This window comes from Schistocerca nitens, chromosome 9, assembly GCF_023898315.1.
Source record: "Schistocerca nitens isolate TAMUIC-IGC-003100 chromosome 9, iqSchNite1.1, whole genome shotgun sequence".
NCBI lineage: Eukaryota > Metazoa > Arthropoda > Insecta > Orthoptera > Acrididae > Schistocerca > Schistocerca nitens.
The window spans coordinates 63,089,977-63,109,380 of NC_064622.1; the positions used below are offsets into that span (position 1 = coordinate 63,089,977).

Sequence of the window (19,404 nt, forward strand, 5' to 3'; positions counted from 1 at the left end):
AAGTGTCCTGCAATTGCGTTCCTTAGTTAATTTCTGAGTGTCAAACTTTTTAGGTTGATATTCGCTCTTTCTTTTATATATTGGTCTAATTTTGAATTTAACGACAGATAGGTAGTGATCTGAATCTAAACTTTTACATTGAGTATCTCTGATGCAGACAGTCTGCTTATAGCAACATGGTCAAGTTGTTTCTCCCCACAGACTGGGATTTGAGGATACCCATGTAGTTTGTTTTCTAGGGAGTTTTTGGAAATATGTAGACTTTAGAACTATGTCATGTTCTCTGCATAAACTAATAAGTCTTTCTCCATTTGCATTGGTTCTTTTATGTGCAGGGAATTTGCCTACTATGGATTGGTGATGACGTTCTTTGCCGATTTGAGCATTAAAGTCTCCCAACAATATTATTGTGTTTTTGGATGAAATCTGGTCTAAGGTGTTTGACAGTTCCTGCCAAAAAATTTCTGTTTGTTCTTTTTGTGTTCTGTTTTTCTCATTTGTTGGTGCATGTGAGTTTACAATGGTATACAGTTTGTTTACTGATTTGAAGGTTAATGTTGAAAGCCTTTCATTGACAGATTTAAATTCTACTATCGAGTTTAATATATTTTGGTTTACAATGAATCCTGTTCCAAATTGGGGTACATTCTTCATAACTCTTTTTCCTGGCTTCCCTTTGAAGATTCTGAATCCCTCTGAATCAAATGAATGTTCATCAGTATACCTTGTTTCTTGGAGTGCAGTTATCATTATATTTTTCTGTTTTATAAAATTTATTAAGTTTTAAGTTTTCCTGTTTTTAGAAGTGAGTTTATGTTGAACGTTGCCAAGTAGTTTATATTTTTGTGTTTAATTTTATTTGTTGCTTGCTTAAGGCAGGTTTCAGGATGCTCCGACTCATCCTTCGCACATTGCTGTAGGCCCCCAGAATCCGAATGCCTACTTTTAATTTCCTTAGAAATTGGAGATTGGTTACTCCCTGGGGTAAAATCTCTTACAAGGTGCGTATCCATTGTTGATTGTTTGTTGGGTTAGGGGAACAAGTCCCCTAAGGATTCTACTCGAGGTTATTAGCTCCGAGGAATGGTTTTCAGCCGCACCACTGGTGGACAGACGCTGACCACTCAGCCGCTTGTTTCAAGACAGACACCAAGTGGATTTTTTTCTTTGGTTGCCTCTTCCGCTAGTTCCGCCGTACCGAGAACTATTCCCTCCGCCTTCACTACCGTTGAGGTCTTCACTGTAGTCCTAGCAAGGAGCCCTTACAAGGTGCTATCACCCGGGCCAGGTGAACCTTGGTTTTTTAACGAGGTTGTTACTCCTCCCCCTCCTCCTTCCTCACCTCTTGTATGGTGAGGCCCCGGGCTTGGGACTGGCGTATCTGTTAATATAATAATAAATTATTCTGTTGCTCACTGTTGAACTCATTAATAATTCTAATATTGAACCACAGAAAATTGGGAATGTGCAGTGGTTTGTGAAAATACTTTTCATTTCTATTGTGAAGTATAAGAAATAACTTTATTGTATTTAAGTACATTAGATACTAAATAGCTCTTTTCATTTTTTTGAATTTCCATATGAGAAGTAGCAGCTTTAAATAAATTTATGCTTACAAATATGATTTTAATATTGTTGAGGCTTTAGTTTGTGCCACTAGAGAATATGGTTAGTAGCAACTGGGCTTGGCGAGTGGCTTTGCTCCTGCCACTGCAGATTGAGAGTAGTTGCCACAGGCAGTGGGGTGTGGTAAGCCATGTCCAGCAACATTGCCATCTGCTTGTGTGACAAATTACTCATCTCATGGTCTATAATATAGCTGTGGCGAAGTTTTTTCGCAACTGAGATAACAGTTCGAACTTAAATATATCCACAGACTGGGGAAACTTTTATTTTAGCCTTGCTCCTGTGTACTAGGCAACAGGTGCTGATAACTTGCCAATGACTGAATATTGTTTTACAGCGCTGACACATGCCCCCGCACACACCTTCTCTCTTTCCTGCACAGTGTTAATCCAGTTTCTCTCCCTTTCACCTGGGCTGCTTCAATTTGTCGTGCCACTTTATTGGACGTTAATCTCCACTTCTCCCATGATGGCTCCATAGAAACCTCTACATCTACAGGGATACTCTGCGAAGCACATTTAAGTGCCTGGCAGAGGGTTCATCGAACCACCTTCACAATTCTCTATTATTCCAGTCTCGTATAGCGTGCGGAAAGAACGGACACTTATATCTTTCCGTAAGAGCTGTGATTGTTTCTCCCTATGTAGGTTGGTGTCAACAAAATATTTTCACATTCTGAGGAGAATTCTGTCGCAATGAAAAAGCCTTTCTTTTAATGATGTCCAGCCTAAATCCTGTAGCTTTTCTGTGACACTCTCTCTCATATTTTGCAATAATACAAAACCATCCTGTTAAAACCCATAAACACTCAGGCAGGCAGAGAGAGAGAGAGAGAGAGAGAGAGAGAGAGAGAGAGAGAGAGAGAGAGAGAACTGTACTTCTTTGTGTTTGAAAGATGTGATTGGGTGTTTGGAAGACAATGTCCATATTCTGTCAAGCATTTTGTGTTTTTCCTGCGTTTGTAATTGCAAGATGAGTTGCTTAGAGATTTTTTTTACATGCAATGATATATACTGTGAGGTTCACTTTTTGGAAGTGCATCGGTGCAGCAGGAATGTTACAACAGCACTTAAGAGCATAGTTCTTAAGAAAAGGAAGTTGTTGTTGTTGTTGTTGTTGTTGTTGTTGTTGTTTTTTTAGTCATAAGAATACACGAACAGTGTAGAATTGGAAACTTTCATAAAAACATCATTTAAATATATTCTGTAATAATCATTGAAGGTCTGTTTAAAATTGAATGCCTTCTTAAAAATCTTTTTACAATACTGAATTTTTGAAAATATAAGATAACTGGATAGACAAAAAAAACTGCTCACAAAGTGGTGGCAAGGGAGCACACACATGTAAAGATCAAGGAAATTGACAAGCTTTCTGAGCCACTAGCTCCTCCTTCTGACAGAATGGTTGATGGGAAGGAAGAGGGATGAAGAAAAAGGACTGGTGAGGTTTAGAAAATGGGGAGAGATTGGAAAAGTCATCTACGTCAGAGGACACTTAAAGGATGGGCTGAGAAGGAAGACTGATTGTTAGGGACTGCACCACATGAGATTTGGAAACCTAAAAACTATTTTCTGCCTATCCCCCCTCCCCTCACCTGCCTCTACCATGTACAATGCAGTAAAGTTTCCACTCTTATTAACTCTTGCAAGATGTTTTGTGAGTAATCTCTGTCTTGTTTATTACCCTGTCTACCACCTCTAAGCTGTCAGGTTTTCAAATCTTGTCCAGTGCAGTTCCCGACAATCAGTCTTTCCTTACATAAACACCTGAATAAGAATGCAGAATACAACAAACAAGATTGCTGAGAAAGTGGTGCAGGACCATGGACATCTGAGACACAGGAGTAGAAAAAGCACATAAACATTTCACTAGAACTTCCAAGAGCCCAGCACAAGACATATGAATGTGCTGAAGTAAACCATTAAACATGAGAAAAAGATCCCAACAAAAGAAACACAGCACATCCACATAGGGGAACAGCAATTGGTCATCACAGATGGTGACAGGCAAGGTCAGGTGTAAGTGGGGCTTGCAGAAAAATTTCCATGAATGCACAACCCGAAGCTCGGAAGAACGCACTATGGATTCAGTGGCTCCAGTGGGAGTGGTGAGACTGGCAGCAGGGCCAGCAGTGGCAACATGGCCAGACACAGCAGCAACATGTAGAGTGGCTGTGGCTGTGATGGCATTGAAAGGGCTGGCGACCAATGCACTGATGTGATAGCTGCCATTGGCGTCAACAGGGCTGTCGACACAAGGAGGGCCATCGTTACAGGACTTGTGACGGCTGGACTGACGGGAAGGTTGACATTGTTGTCGACAGGGGATGGCCTGCCGTTCCAGTAGGGCCGGCATCTCATCCAGAGATTGGAGAGGTCGCTGCCGTAGAACTTAGTGAATGTGAAGCAGAATGCCACATGATATGGCAACATAGCAAACAAATTGACTGAAAGTGGCCCAGTGAGCCAAACACACAATTCTGAACACTGCTCATGATCCCGCTCACTGAAACACTATGGCGGAGACTGTCCGTCATTAAGCAACAAATAGGTGCACACTCAGCACGACCGAACGTGACTGTCATTACAAAAATGCATACCTAACCGTTTGCTAGTAAGTCATAGTCTACTTTGTGCTGATCAGAGACTGGAAAAAAACTGACAGTCCAAACTAAAGATTTCTGAATAAAGTGAGCACTGTGCTGTGTACCTTGATTCCGTATACAATAAAGTACATCTCCAACTGTCAACATTATGCGGCCCACTCCCCTGCCTCACCATCGGACATCCAAAAATTCAGTGCAGATGCAAGAGAAACTTGAGGAGATGTGGCCTTCGTAGCCAAAACCTGAGTGAGCTGAGTTACACTCTGCAAAAGTTTCAGAATTTGCTGACCCTATAACTGAAAGATTTGAATCAAAGACAGTTCCAATGTTTGGCCAGACATGGTAGTTCAAAAGGCCATTCAAACCTTGCTTGAAAATGCACTGCCAGCAAAGCGGAATCTGAATCAACAGAAGTATAAAAAGTTCACCTTGTAACCACAGAAAACAATGCAGGCAAACAGCATCAAATAATAGAATTCACGCTTACATAGAAACCACCCAAACTATGCAAAAAATAGAACTACTACCAAAATTGAATTTCACAAACTTGCTACAATTGAGAAATTGCAACACCATTTGCAGAATGAATACCACCATTTACAAAATGAACACTTATCAAAATCAAGAATAAGTACCACTGTAGATTACTGAGCGAGATGGCACAGTGGTTAGCACACTGGACTTGCATTTACGTCCAGCCATCCTGATTTAGGTTTTCTGTGATTTCCCTAAATCGCTCCAGGCAAATGCCGGGATGGTCCCTTTGAAAGGGCACGGCCGACTTCCTTCCCCGTCCTTCCCTAAACCGATGAGACCAATGACCTCGCAGTTTGGTCTCTTCCTCCAAACAACTCAACCAAACCACTGCAGATTGACTGTGACAACACAATATGCATGAATATGCTGCCCATCAAAACGAACTAGTACACAAACGAAAATCCAACAAACACACAAACAATTTTGAAATTGAAACCCTGCTCTATCAAAAGGAGCTAAAACACAATGAGAAACACTAAACCCCCACATAAAGAACAGCCTTGTTGACATGGCAGTTGAGAGGAGAGGAGACAACTTCAAAAAGCACTTTAACTCAAACAAGAATCATCATTTTTGCCATTTTATGTATGGCTGAAGAGTGAAGAGTAGTGCATTGGGAAACCAGTTGCCCTCATTGTCATTTTAGTGTGGCAGATGAGGTAAGTGCACTAAGAAAATCACACAAAACCATTACCTTAATCACCATTTTAGTGTCCTTTACCACGTGGTTTGATCGGCGGTATTGAGATGCACACTTTGCAGTAACAAATAGTTATTAACTTGACTATGTACAGTTTCTGAGAATGAATGTTTATACAGCTTGATAGCAGACATGTTGACCCTTGATAGGGCATATTAGATGCCTATTAGAAAGAAGTCAGTTATTGAAGTGGCACGGGACAGAAAGGATAAGTAACGACACAGTCCCATGAGGCTGGGAGAACGTAGACATTCCATTGATGAGCAGCAAGGTGTCCTTACGACACTGTCCTGTGAGGTGATGAGCTCCCATGATGTGATGAGCAGATAGGGCAAAGCAGTGCCCTCAGGAGCAGCTGACACCAATGCAGCGTCATACGGGTCACACAGTGAAGGGGAGATGGTGACACCTCGGTGGGCAGCAGCAAGCATTGGGTATGTATCGGAGACGTAGTGGCTGTTGGTCGGAGCCTGGAGCATAATGGGCCCTTGAGGGTTGGAGTGCAGAAGGCTACACATGCAAAGTCAGGTGAACATGTGACCATGCTGATGCCAATAGGTGCCTGCTACTGCACTGCTGTTTACTGTGACATGCACGAATGCCCTATAGTGATGGGCCTTGTATGCCCAGAGCAGTGGCAGCCGCAGGAGGCTTGACGGTAAACGGCTCAGCGACTCTTCTGTTGACAAACAACCTCCGTGGTGAGACAGAGGCTGTACCTGGCTTGTGAAACATATCCATAAGTGTCATGACCGAATATGCAGGGGCACGGCCCTGCATGTATCGCATATTGTAATAACCATGACGGAAACCAGTTTTAAATGGTGCTGATGTTCCACCAAAGATATGCTCCTTGCCTGGGTTCAGTTAGCTGAAAACTTCATTCTTTTGTTTTGCGCTGACCTTTCTGGCCCATGAGACTCAGGACATTGAAATTTCATCTCAATGTGGGACTTTCTGAAGTATTGTTAGCTTACCACATTTTTACCCACAATAGTGTGTATGGTAAACGCCATACCCTTTTTTACTTGCATTTAAAATGTATGTATTTATATTATATAATGAATGATGATATTATGTGCAGGGTGTATACGGCCCGGGACATCCGGGAGATCAGGGAAAAACCCAGGAATTTTTTCATCCGGGAAAAACCCAGGAATTTTTTAGAATTCCGGGATTTTTCATTCTTTTAGATTTCAGTTAAATTTTTGTAGGTTTGACGTGTAAGATCTGATACGCTGACAAAGAACTTTAGCCCACTACTGCTGAATAATACTGCAGCAATGAAACATAAATCAGAGAATAACACCAAAATAAAAGTTTAGTTGCGTAGAAAATGAGTAATTTACACAATGCACAGACCAGTTTGCCGCCACCGAAATGTGTCAAAGGCTTTAGGTCGAAGATTATGCAGTACATCCTTAACAACTAACGTGCATTCGACGTGCTTGCGTCGCAATTGTTTACATTTCTAACAGATCGCTGGAAAATATTACGAATAGTGACTTGAGAAGCGTTACTTTCAAAGTAAATTTCCACGCAAGCTGATGTATGTTAGTGTGAGAATGTGCAGTGAATTTCTTAAATCACAGGGCGTTATAACTCTCATTCAAAACGTACCGGTAACACGTGAGGATCAGTCATTTGAAAAATTTCGGGCCCAGAAGATAAGTCATTTATGCCACTATTTAAAATTTTACCCCACATTTGTATTTCATATGACTTAACGTGTAACACACGTTTAAAAAATACCGAGCTTCAAGTTAGTTTTCATATTTAATGTTGTTCTTCCTTAGATAAAAAGTTATGCAATCGACGGCAAAAAGTATAATTGACCTTCAAAAAAAGTGAATAATATGTTACTGAGCAATGTCACAAGTCTCTTCATGCCAGAGCACTTCAACTTTTCTGTAGTATAGAAAAGACGAAGTGTTCTGGCATGCACAGCAATACCAGTTCGCTTCTTTTCTACTTTTTTGCCGGTGAATTGGATCTTCGTCTCCGAACAGCTCTAACGTTCGCTACTACTTCTTTCTAACTAATCCTATAAATGGACAACAGAAGGCAGCACCAGTCACGCGACAGGTAGCAGGACATCCGTACCTTGCTCACGTACGAAATTAGTCCAGTTTTAGAGCAAAAACCTGTGTCAAGCGCAGCTACTATATTCCCCGCCCTAAAATTTGCTTTCAGTAAGGACAAGTATGTCTTTTACCTCTTCCATTCCTCAGTTTTTCTGATTTTATTATTTTTTATTTAAATACAAAAGCTTGCGGTTTAATTACTGTCTTTCATTTTAGAATAATAAAAGATTTTTTCCGTAAATATTTTGTGCATTTTTACAGTCCTTGCTTTTCAGATTTTTATGTTGCTAAATTTTAGCTCCGGTCTTTATTTTAATACTTAATTTCTTGAAATAGGTTTATTTTTCAAATATTTTTTAATCACGAAAGTTATTGTTTGAGATGTATATTTAAACATCTGTGGGAGTTAGCAGTTTAAAATAAATAACGCTATCGTATTCATTTGTTTTAAAAACATTTTATTAAAGAAACCTTTTCATTATTATTAGACAATACTACAAATAATGTAGAAGGAAGCACCATGTTTAACAACAAATACTGTAATTTAGGAATTGACCTTGGAGAATAACTCACTTGGAGCTGTGTGCGAGAGCATTGATTCGTTCTGTAATAGATTCTCGCTCTATCTGAGCGTTTTGAATGGTCCCCTCAAGTTTTGCCTTCTTCTCTTTAAGCTGTCTTATTTCTGCGTCAACAATCTTCCTTTTAGTCAGATGATCCTTTTTCCTGGAAGACTTGTCGTTTCGATTTTTGAGGTCATCAGCATATCGATCTCGTGAGTTTCTTACAGAGTGTATAAGGGACTTTGTTATAGGCACTCTGTGGACTCCGCCGTGTGTCTTGACGGCGTCGTACACCAGTCTTCTGCTCACTACAGATTGTTCCCTCATATTCTCGAAGAGGCACTGTTTGATCACCGAGAATCCTCGCTCTGCAGCTGCTTGACTGTGCAACAAAGTGAGTGCGATTTCCATTGCTTTCTGCAGCTCGTGGCACGTTGCATTCTGCTTCTTGAGACATTTCATCCAGAACTCATCCAGCTGTTGCTCCTTTTTGTTGAATGTTTCGAATTTTGTTTTGCAGTTGTTCTTTACAACAGAAGCATATTGCGCTTCTGCTTTATCAGCAAATACACCGTTCATCCAATTGCTCTCCACCAAAAGCTGTAGAAAGGAATGAAATCGTTTGGGACCAGCCTCCCTGCACACTGTTGTGGGATCAAACTAGCTTACAGCTTTTGTCAACCTAAAGTGTAAGGGAGATTTTTCCATCAACTTTGACACGAGCTTGATCATTCCTCTTCTGCATTCGCTCCGGAACTTAGCAATTTCAAGGGCTGTGAGAGACCTGCACTTTCTGAATTTATTCTTGACGGTGAACCCAATCTTGACGTGGTTCACACCCAAAGGATTGGATTGTTTGTCCAAATTAACTAACAGCGGCTGGACAAATCGTGTCATCGTTGTCTCCATTATCTCTGTCAAAGCAGAGTGGAGGAACGGTGCTAGCGGCCAATCAGATTGGAAATCCTTTAGGAAAGGTATCAAGTCTCTAGCAAGAGTCTTGAAAAAGGCAATTTTTGGATCAAGTAGCTTGTCCTTGAAGTGATCCTCCACTACTCTGTAGCTAGCACATTTTGGTTTGTTTTTTTCTTCCAGTTGTCCAACAAATATTCGCAGAAATGGAAGCATTACTAGAGCTCGCTTAGCAACTTCCACATTCTCCAGCCATCGGATCGCGCAAAACTTTAAGGGAAACAGTTCCGATTCCGTTGTCGAAATATACAGAGCTCTTCTGGCAGGGACATCCTGAAAAAGATTGTACAAGGCACGTAAAAACTGAATTATCATCCACTGTGTTTCTTGAATTGCGGACTTGAAGGTGCCATGAACAACGTGAAGCCCACATGTTCCAATTTCCAGTAAAACGGTGTCTACTCCTTCAATTTCTTTCAAAAAAATTTTAAGTTCCCTTAAGAACGCGAAGTTGACGTTAGGGCCGTCCATCGATACTTGTAAAAGTTTTTTCATTGCTTCACCGGGAAGTTTTTTCTTGAAGGGCTCGAGTAGCTTAGCTGCCGTCGAACTGCCTAGAAAAGCCGATGCGTAGTAACGGGTGCACACTAGATTTTTTTAATGTCCCAATACGCACTAAAATGTCCATCTGGATTCTTTTGCACACCTTGTTCAAAGATTCGTCAAAACAAACAACAATCCTTGATGCGTTTACGAGGTCAGATTTAATTTCAGACTCAAAGAAGGGAGCTAGTCCATATTGCACGATATAACCGATTTTGTCCTTTTGTAAACGCATGCTCTTGGCCACTTCACTGTCGGGGAACATTGCAAAGAAAAGCAACACGTCGTTCACAGAACTACGCAGTGACTTGTGTGAAACAATGCACTCCAAAGACCACAGTATTTCTGCCTTTGTTACTTCGTCCTTTATTGCCATTTGATCAATTCCTCTCAGTTTATCCCCGGGTTTTGACATTGCAGTGACACCCTTCTGTGGAGGCACAACAACTTCAGCGGCCAACGCCACTGTTGTTGACCCAGCTGAATCCGCAGATGTGGTAGTGGAAGTAGAATCTGTCTGCTGGGTTGAAGTGGTCGCCGTCTGTGCTTCTCATGGCAGCTGCTTTCGCGACATGCTTCTTGGATTTTGTCATGTGACTTGTAAGAACCGATCTTCCCATAGTACGGATGTTAATGAGGGTCCCTGGACATAATCCACATTTAGCACTATAAAGGTCTGTAGGTACTTTCACCAACCAGTCCTTGAATGAATGCTGGATCTGAAAGCCAGCTACCTTGAAAACCAATCGACATGGCGCAGTCGCAGTGGTTGTTGGTGGGCAACCTTTATTGGAGAAAGAAGAACGATGGATGTAAATAAGGCTGTGCCTCGTTATTACGCATAACGAAATATGACACAATGAGTGTTACCTACCTTGTTAGTTTATAAAATTTTGCCCCGCACGTGCACAGAACTGAATTCAACAGGTGAGCCGAGCACACTGACTACTGACAGACTGTGTGATTAGAGCTGCGTTTGTTGACCCTTTAAGAAACTATGAATGACAAGACGTATCAACCAGTCTTACTCCAGTAACCTGTTGCAAGTTTCTAGCTAATTTTACATGTACAGTACAGCACCTCAATTATAAAGACGAAAGATATTAAGGCTCATCGACCAAAGTTCTGAAGGCTTCGCCACCTTTTCATTCTAGCTTATTCCTTACCATGAGGCTTCTCCTCCTCCTCCTCCTCCTCCTCTCTCTCTCTCTCTCTCTCTCTCTCTCTCTCTCTCTCTCTCTCTCTCTCTCTACCGGCTGCTATTGGTTGCTTGCTCTTGTCTCCCATCCACGATTTCTAAGTTATGAAGTCTGCCGGTTACGAACGACTGGCCTCCCAGTTACTTTACAGCAGAGGTGCTCTACTGTGTGTAAAATTTCCGAAGTGCTTTAGAACTTGGTAGACCTTCTATTGTACATATACCGATTTTAATTTAAAGTCTAGATTCTGTAGCAGCGTACATGTTGATTTACTTGTACAGGAATGATTTACCTGCTTAATTTTAAAATATGGTTTACATCCAGTACATTGATAATGTCGCTTTTTATGTATCCCTCCGTACCTAGAAACGTAATAAACCCTGTTCAGCTGTTATTGTTGTCTTCACGTTATGTTTTCTTGCTGTTCTTTGACGAGCTTGCAAGCCTCCTCTCCATATTTTTCTGCTAATCAAGTCCACAGTAAAGGAAATACTCTGGATGATAATTCAGTTTGTACATGCCTTTTAAAACCTATTTAAGGATTTCCATTCCAGACTAGCTCTGTATATTTGGACCATTGAATCGCAACGTTTGCCCTTGAAGATTTGCGTGATCCGATGACTGGAGAACTTTGATGTTGCGGAGTGCACTCTAATAACTGCTTCTGTATTTACCAATGTTTGTTGCAAAGATGAGCACAAAAAAACCCGGAACGTGCTAGCTACACGGTAGTCTATGATCATCTGAAGAACATGCTACTCGGCTCAATACACTCGTATTTCAAGACTCCTTCTCCAGACTTTTCTTCTTTAATTATTGACCAACTTACGTAATGTTTTTGTTTACCACTTATTTGCCAGCTAGTATTTTCCTGTAATACTGTCTCGACGTTTTTTTTTCTCTTTACATATACCAAGTTATATTTTTTGGCATTGAATGTATAAACGGCAATTGTTTTATTTGTATTTAATCACGGTAACAGTGGCTGTATTATTACGGCGTTTCACGGTATTGGGATTTTGAACAGGCATGGAACGTGTTAGCTGCTGAAAGCGATGGCTCGTCTTTTGTGTGATCGATTGCTGGCTTGGTCATCTCACCTCACCTCCTCAGCTCGCAGCGATGTCTCTTCCCACTTCATCCAGTCACTGGATCGCTTTGAATTGACCAGCTGACGCCATGGTGACTCCTATTCTGTCCCATCCTTCATTGCCAATCCAGTCCCAGTCAGGCAGAAAGCAGAATGCTCTCGAAGATCCCTAGACCTTGTTGTGAGTGCTCGCAGCCTTACGTCAGTGGGTGTTTAAATGTTGTACAGTATATTCAGAGTTTCGAATAAAAACAATGTAAAAGTTGATGCATCACTCTTCGAGAAAACATGACACCGACTACAGCTAAGTATAAACTTAACTTTGTAAAAGTTCTCCTAAATCGCTGCAGCTATGATCACGAAATAAAAACTAAATAGTGTTATTGGAAAACGGCTTATGGAAAGTTTGGGGGTTTTATACTTCCGAGCACTTTAGGAAACGAAATCCAGCAAAAAACAACGCGTTTTGGAAAGATCTTTGATTTGCATCAGCATTTGGACTGCATGTTTGTGTAATACGAAAGTATATGTATGAAATACATCAAATACAGCAGTTTAGTTTCCGAAGCATTCTTAAGTTTCTGCCTAACCAAGCCCTTCGAGAAAAAACAGCAAAACATTGTTAATGCCCAATATTATATGTGAAAGTTCAGCTTTTCGTGAAGATATAATGTACTTACATTACTTTAACCCATTAACCTTTCGTCTTCGTATGGTCGTGCTACGTAACAATGATGCTGCTAGTGGTTGAGTACATAACATGTATTATGCACTGATCGAGGCCCACGAGAAAGACATGCCGCGGCGCGTACCGTTCCCTTAACTCAGCAGGCAAAATGCGTATTTAAATCTGTTAACTCGCAACCGGGTGCGTGCATACTAACGAGAATTTCATCTTGTACTGGAATCCGTTATTATGAAGTCTTACTGATTACTGTTTGTACAACAAAATTTAAAATCAATTCTCGATAGAAATGGTATAACCGCTCGTTTACAGCATTTAGTCTCTTCTTTGTAACAGTTCTCCTTTCATAGAAGATGTGGTGCCTTACGCAACTGATAATCATTTTGGTATGATTTTAATTGCCAAATTAGAGCTTGTTAGTAGGCCTACGGACTTCCTATCATTGTAGGACTAATAATAGTGGATTCCAATAGTCGATGCAATTCTTGTTCGTACATACACATTTAGTTACGTAAAGCGGTGTAGAAACGCACTTTGTTGAGTTGAGCGAGCTCGGCCTACGTTCGTAACGTACGCGCCGCGGCCTGTCTTTCTTGTAGGCCTCGTGCTCTGAATAACTGCCGTCATTCGCTAGCGAGATCACGTGACATGAGCTATGACTGGCTGACAAAAGTGCATCGCTCAACGCAATCTCTATTTTAAGGCTTCGGAAGCTACTGTGCTGTAACTTGTGGAATTTGTGTATATACTTTCGCAATACGAAAATAAAATCTCTCCATATTGTCTCGCATCAAACATCTTTCCAAACGCATTGTTTTTCCAGTTTCCTTAAGTGCTGGGACGTCCTCAGCCGGTATAAGACCTTCACTATTCGAAGGACTGATAGGTTTTACAGCCCGAGGGAAAGTATACTGTTGCTTAACACGGATGTATTTTCACCCGCTTTATACGTAATTTCATCCGGGAGAAATTGTATTTTCACCCGCTTTATACGTAATTTCACCTGGGAGAAATTGTGTTTTTAACCGGGAAATCCGGGGAAAATCCGGGATTTTTTTTTTCTTGTCCACGTAGACACCCTGTATGTGGTTTCACATCACTTTCCTTTGTCATTTAGAGTTTTTACATGTTAACTACTTTTTCACTCTGTCCTGTTTCCGGGCATATTTTTAATTTGTTATGTTGGCTATAATAGTTCCTTAATTCCAATTTTTCATGTAGAGTTTTCCTCTACAATTCTTTTTCGTAACATAATTTACTTAATCTATTACATGCCAGGAATTGGTTTAGATGTTCATATTCTGCTGTCTAAACAGGTGACGGCAGCTCAGACTAACGGTATTGTGGCAGTTTCCCTCCAGCGCCGTGAGGCTGACAGCTCGTCGAGACCAGTCCACCGAAAATCTGACTCTGTGAGTAAAGAACACAATGCTTGTTATATTTAAAAGACATCTACACTCTAAAGGCATAATTTTTAAAAATACTTCTGAAAGTCCATTATTTCGTAATTTCTGTATATGGAATGCGAGCTAACATCCCAAAGATGTTTGGGCTCACATGTGGTTCTTCTTGATTGAAATGTCTTGGCTCAAACTCGTCTAGGGGTTGAACCGCACGTCACATTGCCCATCCTAAATTAGACACTTGTGACACTTTGGTTAAATTGTCTGGCTGATGGCAAGTTTGCAAAATACAAAGTTAACATAACACATAATAGCAGTAATAATGATATCGGGAACGAAATTGACGACCCATAAATGATGTAGGTCACACAGTTGCGATTTTGTTATAATAATGTTTATTCAGAAAGCAAACTAATAGCAAAAGTGGTTGTATTTATAGAGTTACTCTTACACTCGTGTGAATGTCACAGCCAGTAGCCTTGTACCAATGTGCTTTCTGATAAATGAATACAGAACAAAAGAAACTATAATGCACTAAACTTGACAACAAGTATTCTATTACCTAATGATCTAATAAGGTGTCATGCTGTCATCGTTCAATGTGTTTTCGGAGGAGGAAATGATGATCTGATGCTTAATGGAAAATGTGATAATTTAAATTTACTATATCTTTTAAACAAATGAAGTTAGAGTTGATAGTCACAACATTTGTCATTTTAATGATGCGCTTCTATATGAAATGTCAATCGTTAAGATCGACCAAAGCATTCAGAATTTAGCTTCAGGTCTTTGTTACAAAATGTGTTAATTTCACTTTAACAGTAAATCCTAAACTATTATCGATATGATCAGTATTCAAGTTTTATTGGGATCACCATGAAAAATTTATGGAGGATGGCAGATTGAAATTACTGTGGCTTGATTCCTGGCATTACTGCAGAATTAAATAGTTTTCATAAATGTTTCCCTTTATGGCCGATCTTAGGTCCACCGTATTTAACACTGCTAAGCCTCCTTGTCCATAAAAGCCTTCTACTGGGTCTCCCTATGATGTGGGTTCTCGTCACCTCACTTGCACACTACAGCACCTAGGCCTCAATAGACAGTAGACACCTGTGAGTTTCCCCATCACCTGGTGAATCTGCGCCCTTTATAGCATGCCGTCCTGGACGACAGGGTTCGTTTCACAATTCCTGTAGGCTGACTCTTTGGCCGTATATTTAAATGAGAGTGCAATGCTTTTTAACTCACTGCCCGAAATACCAAGCAAAGTGGTGTAATGATTAAGACACTGGACTGTTGTTCAGAAGGCAGAGTGGAAGGAGAAATTCTGAGGATTAGTGTTGAAATTAAAAGGATTAGTATTTGCTTTTCAATAAGTCTTCTCATTTTTGAATTTTCAAAAAACAATAGCCACATAATATACATCCAAGCATGACTACTTCTTTTATTTCTTTGATTACTGCAGGTTTGTTTTTCAGCATTTTCAATGTTCAAATCCACATGGATAGTGATTTCTTATTCATCTGTTATTGAGTGATTAAAATAATTCTTCCATTTCTAAATGTCGACAATCTTTTATTATATAAAGGGAGTACAAGTGTCTGGCTTGAGCAGTAGCTAAGCTTGTACTAAACTTTGACAAATTTGCCTTCCAACAACGCAAAAACACAGTAGATGTGATAAGTTTATTGAAAAAATTACTTCATTAGATAGGAAAGCTAAAGTTGCAGGAATTTTCTGTGATTTTAGAAAAGCATTCGGCTCTGTAAACCATGCCCTGCTGCTTTTCGAACTCGACAGGTATGGAATAAGGGATATTGCTTTGAAATGGTTTCAATCATATCTCATGGAGAGGAAACAAAGGGTAATAATCACATCAGATGGAGCAGATTACTTCTTAAGAGTGGAAAACTGTCTCACAAGGTGTTCCTCAAGGCTCAATCCTTGGACCAGTTTTATTCCCATTCCAAGTAAATGACTTGCCTGTCACTGTAAATACTCATTTAACCTTGTTTGCAGATGATACTTGCGCCCTAATTTAAGATGAAAATTCTGACAATAGACCACAGTGTGACATGAGTACATTAAGTAACTTGGAAACATGATTCAATCTAAGTAGCTTAAGGCTAAACATTTCAAAAACCCACATGATGAGTTTTGAAACCACACAGTCAAAAACTGAAGAAATCTGTGTTGTTCAGAATAATCAAAAAGTGGAAGAGTTTGACTCAGTCAGATTCCTAGGAATAAACTGGGACAGAAATTTGAGTTGGAATTCACATATAGAATATCTAGAAAATAAATTAAACAGTCTTGCATTTGCAACAGAAACTTTAGCCAGTGCCACTCTCATAAGGACACCAGGAAAATAGCATGCTATAGTTAGTTTGAATCTGTTTTAGGTGTGACATAAGTTTTTTGGGAAACTTGGAAACATTACACGATCTTAAAGTTGCAAAAAACAAACAATAGAAAATCCAGGATGGAATGTAACAATACCAGAGAAGGAAAGTTGCTACTCACCATATAGCGGAGATGCTGAGTTGCGATAGGCACAACAAAAAGATTCACACAATTATAGCTTTCGGCCATTAAGGCCTTTGTCAGCAGTAGACACACATACACGCGCACGCACATGCGCACACACACACACGGAAACTGCAGTTTCTGAGACTGCAGACGTGTGTGTGTGTGTGTGTGTGTGTGTGTGTGTGTGTGTGTGTGTGTGTGTGTGTGGGCGCGCGCGCACGGGTGTGTGGATGTGTGTACTGCTGACAAAGGCCTTAATGGCCGAAAGCTATAATTGTGTGAATCTTTTTGTTGTGCCTATCGTGACTCAGCGTCTCTGTTACATGGTGAGTAGCAACTTTCCTTCTCTGGTAAAGTTGCAAAAAGAATCATTTGTGATATGTGCACCACACAGCCGAGGGCACTATGTCAACCCTTATTTATAGACCTAAAAATATTAACTGTCTCCTCTTCGTACATCTTTGAGGTGATTCTTTTCCCACATAGCAGGGCTGATGAAAAAATGAAACACACATTTTAAACACTCGTACAACACAAGACAAATAGTAAACTTTATGCTCATCTCTAAAATTGTGCGTTCAGTCTCCTTAGTATATAGCGATAAAAATTCTCAATATAATAAAAAAGTGTGACATAATTAATATGAAGATAAATATTGTAAAAAGAAAGTGATATGATTTTGTGATTGAAAGATGCAACTACTCTGTGGAGGATTTCATGACAGATGAAGTGGTACTTTGAACTGGATCCCTGAAATGGAATTAAAATTCATGATAGTTATAGTGTTGCAAGTTTTACAAACTTTAAATAAGGAAATTCTTTACAAAGTAATATTGTAAGTGTGATCAGGTTTCAAATAAGCGAATTGTAACCTTGATATTCTCCTGTACATCAGACATATTCTGAAATTCTGTACATTATGAGATGAATAAAACACATTTCCAGGACTTAGTTGTGATAATATTATGGCGTGGTGGTGGTGGTGGTGGTGGTTGGTTGGTTGGTTGGTTTGGGGAAGGAGACCAGACAGCGAGGTCATCGGTCTCATCGGATTAGGGAAGGATGGGGAAGGAAGTCGGCCGTGCCCTTTGAAAGGAACCATCCCGGCATTTGCCTGGAGCGATTTAGGGAAATCACGGAAAACCTAAATCAGGATGGCCGGACGCGGGATTGAACCGTCGTCCTCCCGAATGCGAGTCCAGTGTCTAACCACTGCGCCACCTCGCTCGGTGGTGGTGGTCCTTGCATTAAGTTTCACTACTGCTGTGCAAAGAATTGATACTGTTAGGAGTACCTTTTCCTCTTTTAATGTAAATGAATCAGTTCTAAATTACATCCGCCAAATGGAGAACAGTATACTGTATACTGGAAGAATAAAACAAGCAAGTATTCACAATTTAAAAAGTAAATAAATAAAGGAAGTGTTCTTTGAAAAGTGTAATAATTAAATACTTATTACATTTAACTTTGTGGCAAGGACATTCAAAGTCTTGCAGTTAAAAAGCACGCTTATCACTAAAAAATGCTTGAATTATGATTCTGGGGTACACCTTCTGTGTATTATGGCAAAGACACCGTTTGAGGAAAACCATTGTTAAAGGAAAAAGTATTTAGGTCCCCAAAGATTTATTAAATAGGGATTTTACTGTAATAAGGACAAAGACAAAAATCGGACTGTTTGTATGTTACAAATAATCACAAAGTGTTTGAAGGTGAAGACAGATTTCTTTCTGTAACATTGCTGACCTTAAAGCTATATCAAGTTGAATTGTACTTTCTCTCGCCAGAACCACATTTGTCCACAATATGAGCTCAATCCAGGCTTTACTGTTTCATAGTAGATCCAACAAGAAATTAAGTGCTAAATATGGAATTAAAGTTGATAAAATTTTGCTGTTCTCATGCAGCACAAGTTTGTGGCATTATTGGTGGAAATACAAATCACTGACATGATAAAATTCGTAATCACCTATGTAGTTATGTTTGAAAGACTGGATTAAAATACAATGGAAATACAGTCTGTGAAGAAAAATTATGTTGACGAGTTTTATAGATTGAACGGAGGGCGGGGGGGGGGGGGGGGGTTGAGATGGAGAAGCAGAAGATAATTTCTTAAATTAAGATGTGGATTGCAAATATGTGTTTCTTATACCTACAGAGTTTGTAAACATTGTTGATGCAAGGAGAGATCTGAACTACCTGAATGCTGAAACAAGTATCAACCTCACTGTTAAATTCATGTAGGTCATAGCTGTTCTTGTATGAAATGCACAGTATTTATGTGGCATTATCTGTTAATCACCACCCTGATTTTCAGGATAAAGAAGAAAAATCGCGTAGGAGGCACAGGAGTTCCACTTCACCACCTCCTTCTCGAGGGAGGTCCAGATCCCGTTCGTGGGAGCGTTCTCGAAGATCACGAAGCAGAGGCAGAGAACGTGACAGGAGTCGTGCTTGGCGAAACAAATCCCCTCCACCTGGAGGGAGTGGCAGCAGCCGCGGGCGCCGCCGCACTTGGTCACGCTCTCCTCCGCCGCCGTCTGGTGGCAACCGTTCACGTGGGGCTTCACGTTCACGCAGTCGCAGTCCCCGCTACAATCACCGCAGTTCACGCTACCGCAATAGGTCACCACCACCGAGGTCGTCAGTTTCCCGGTCACGGTCCCATTCTCTAGGTAAGTAATGTGAATTTATAGTCAGATTTAAGCAATTTGTCAATTGACAGGTAGCGGGCTGGACTGTTGTCTCCAGCACACCAGTAAGAGTCTGATATTGTAGGGTTCCCACTGTGTTGCCACCTCTGCTGTGCTTTGTAAAATGCTGCGCCGGTCAGTCCTCAGTGAGCTGAAGTAGTAAGAAATTAGA

General features: G+C 40.4%; 1 protein-coding gene across 4 annotated transcripts in view; it reads left to right on the forward strand.

Annotated features, from left to right (window-relative positions):
• The window catches only part of LOC126202941 (zinc finger protein swm), a 250,253-nt gene that overhangs the window by 53,469 nt on the left and 177,380 nt on the right, over window positions 1–19,404 (forward strand). For all 4 annotated transcript variants that reach the window (XM_049937040.1, XM_049937041.1, XM_049937042.1 and 1 more), the window contains exons 4-5: window positions 13,921–14,016; window positions 18,857–19,214. In XM_049937040.1, coding sequence (XP_049792997.1) covers window positions 13,921–14,016; window positions 18,857–19,214 — 454 coding nt within the window. The remainder of the gene's footprint in view (window positions 1–13,920; window positions 14,017–18,856; window positions 19,215–19,404) is intronic.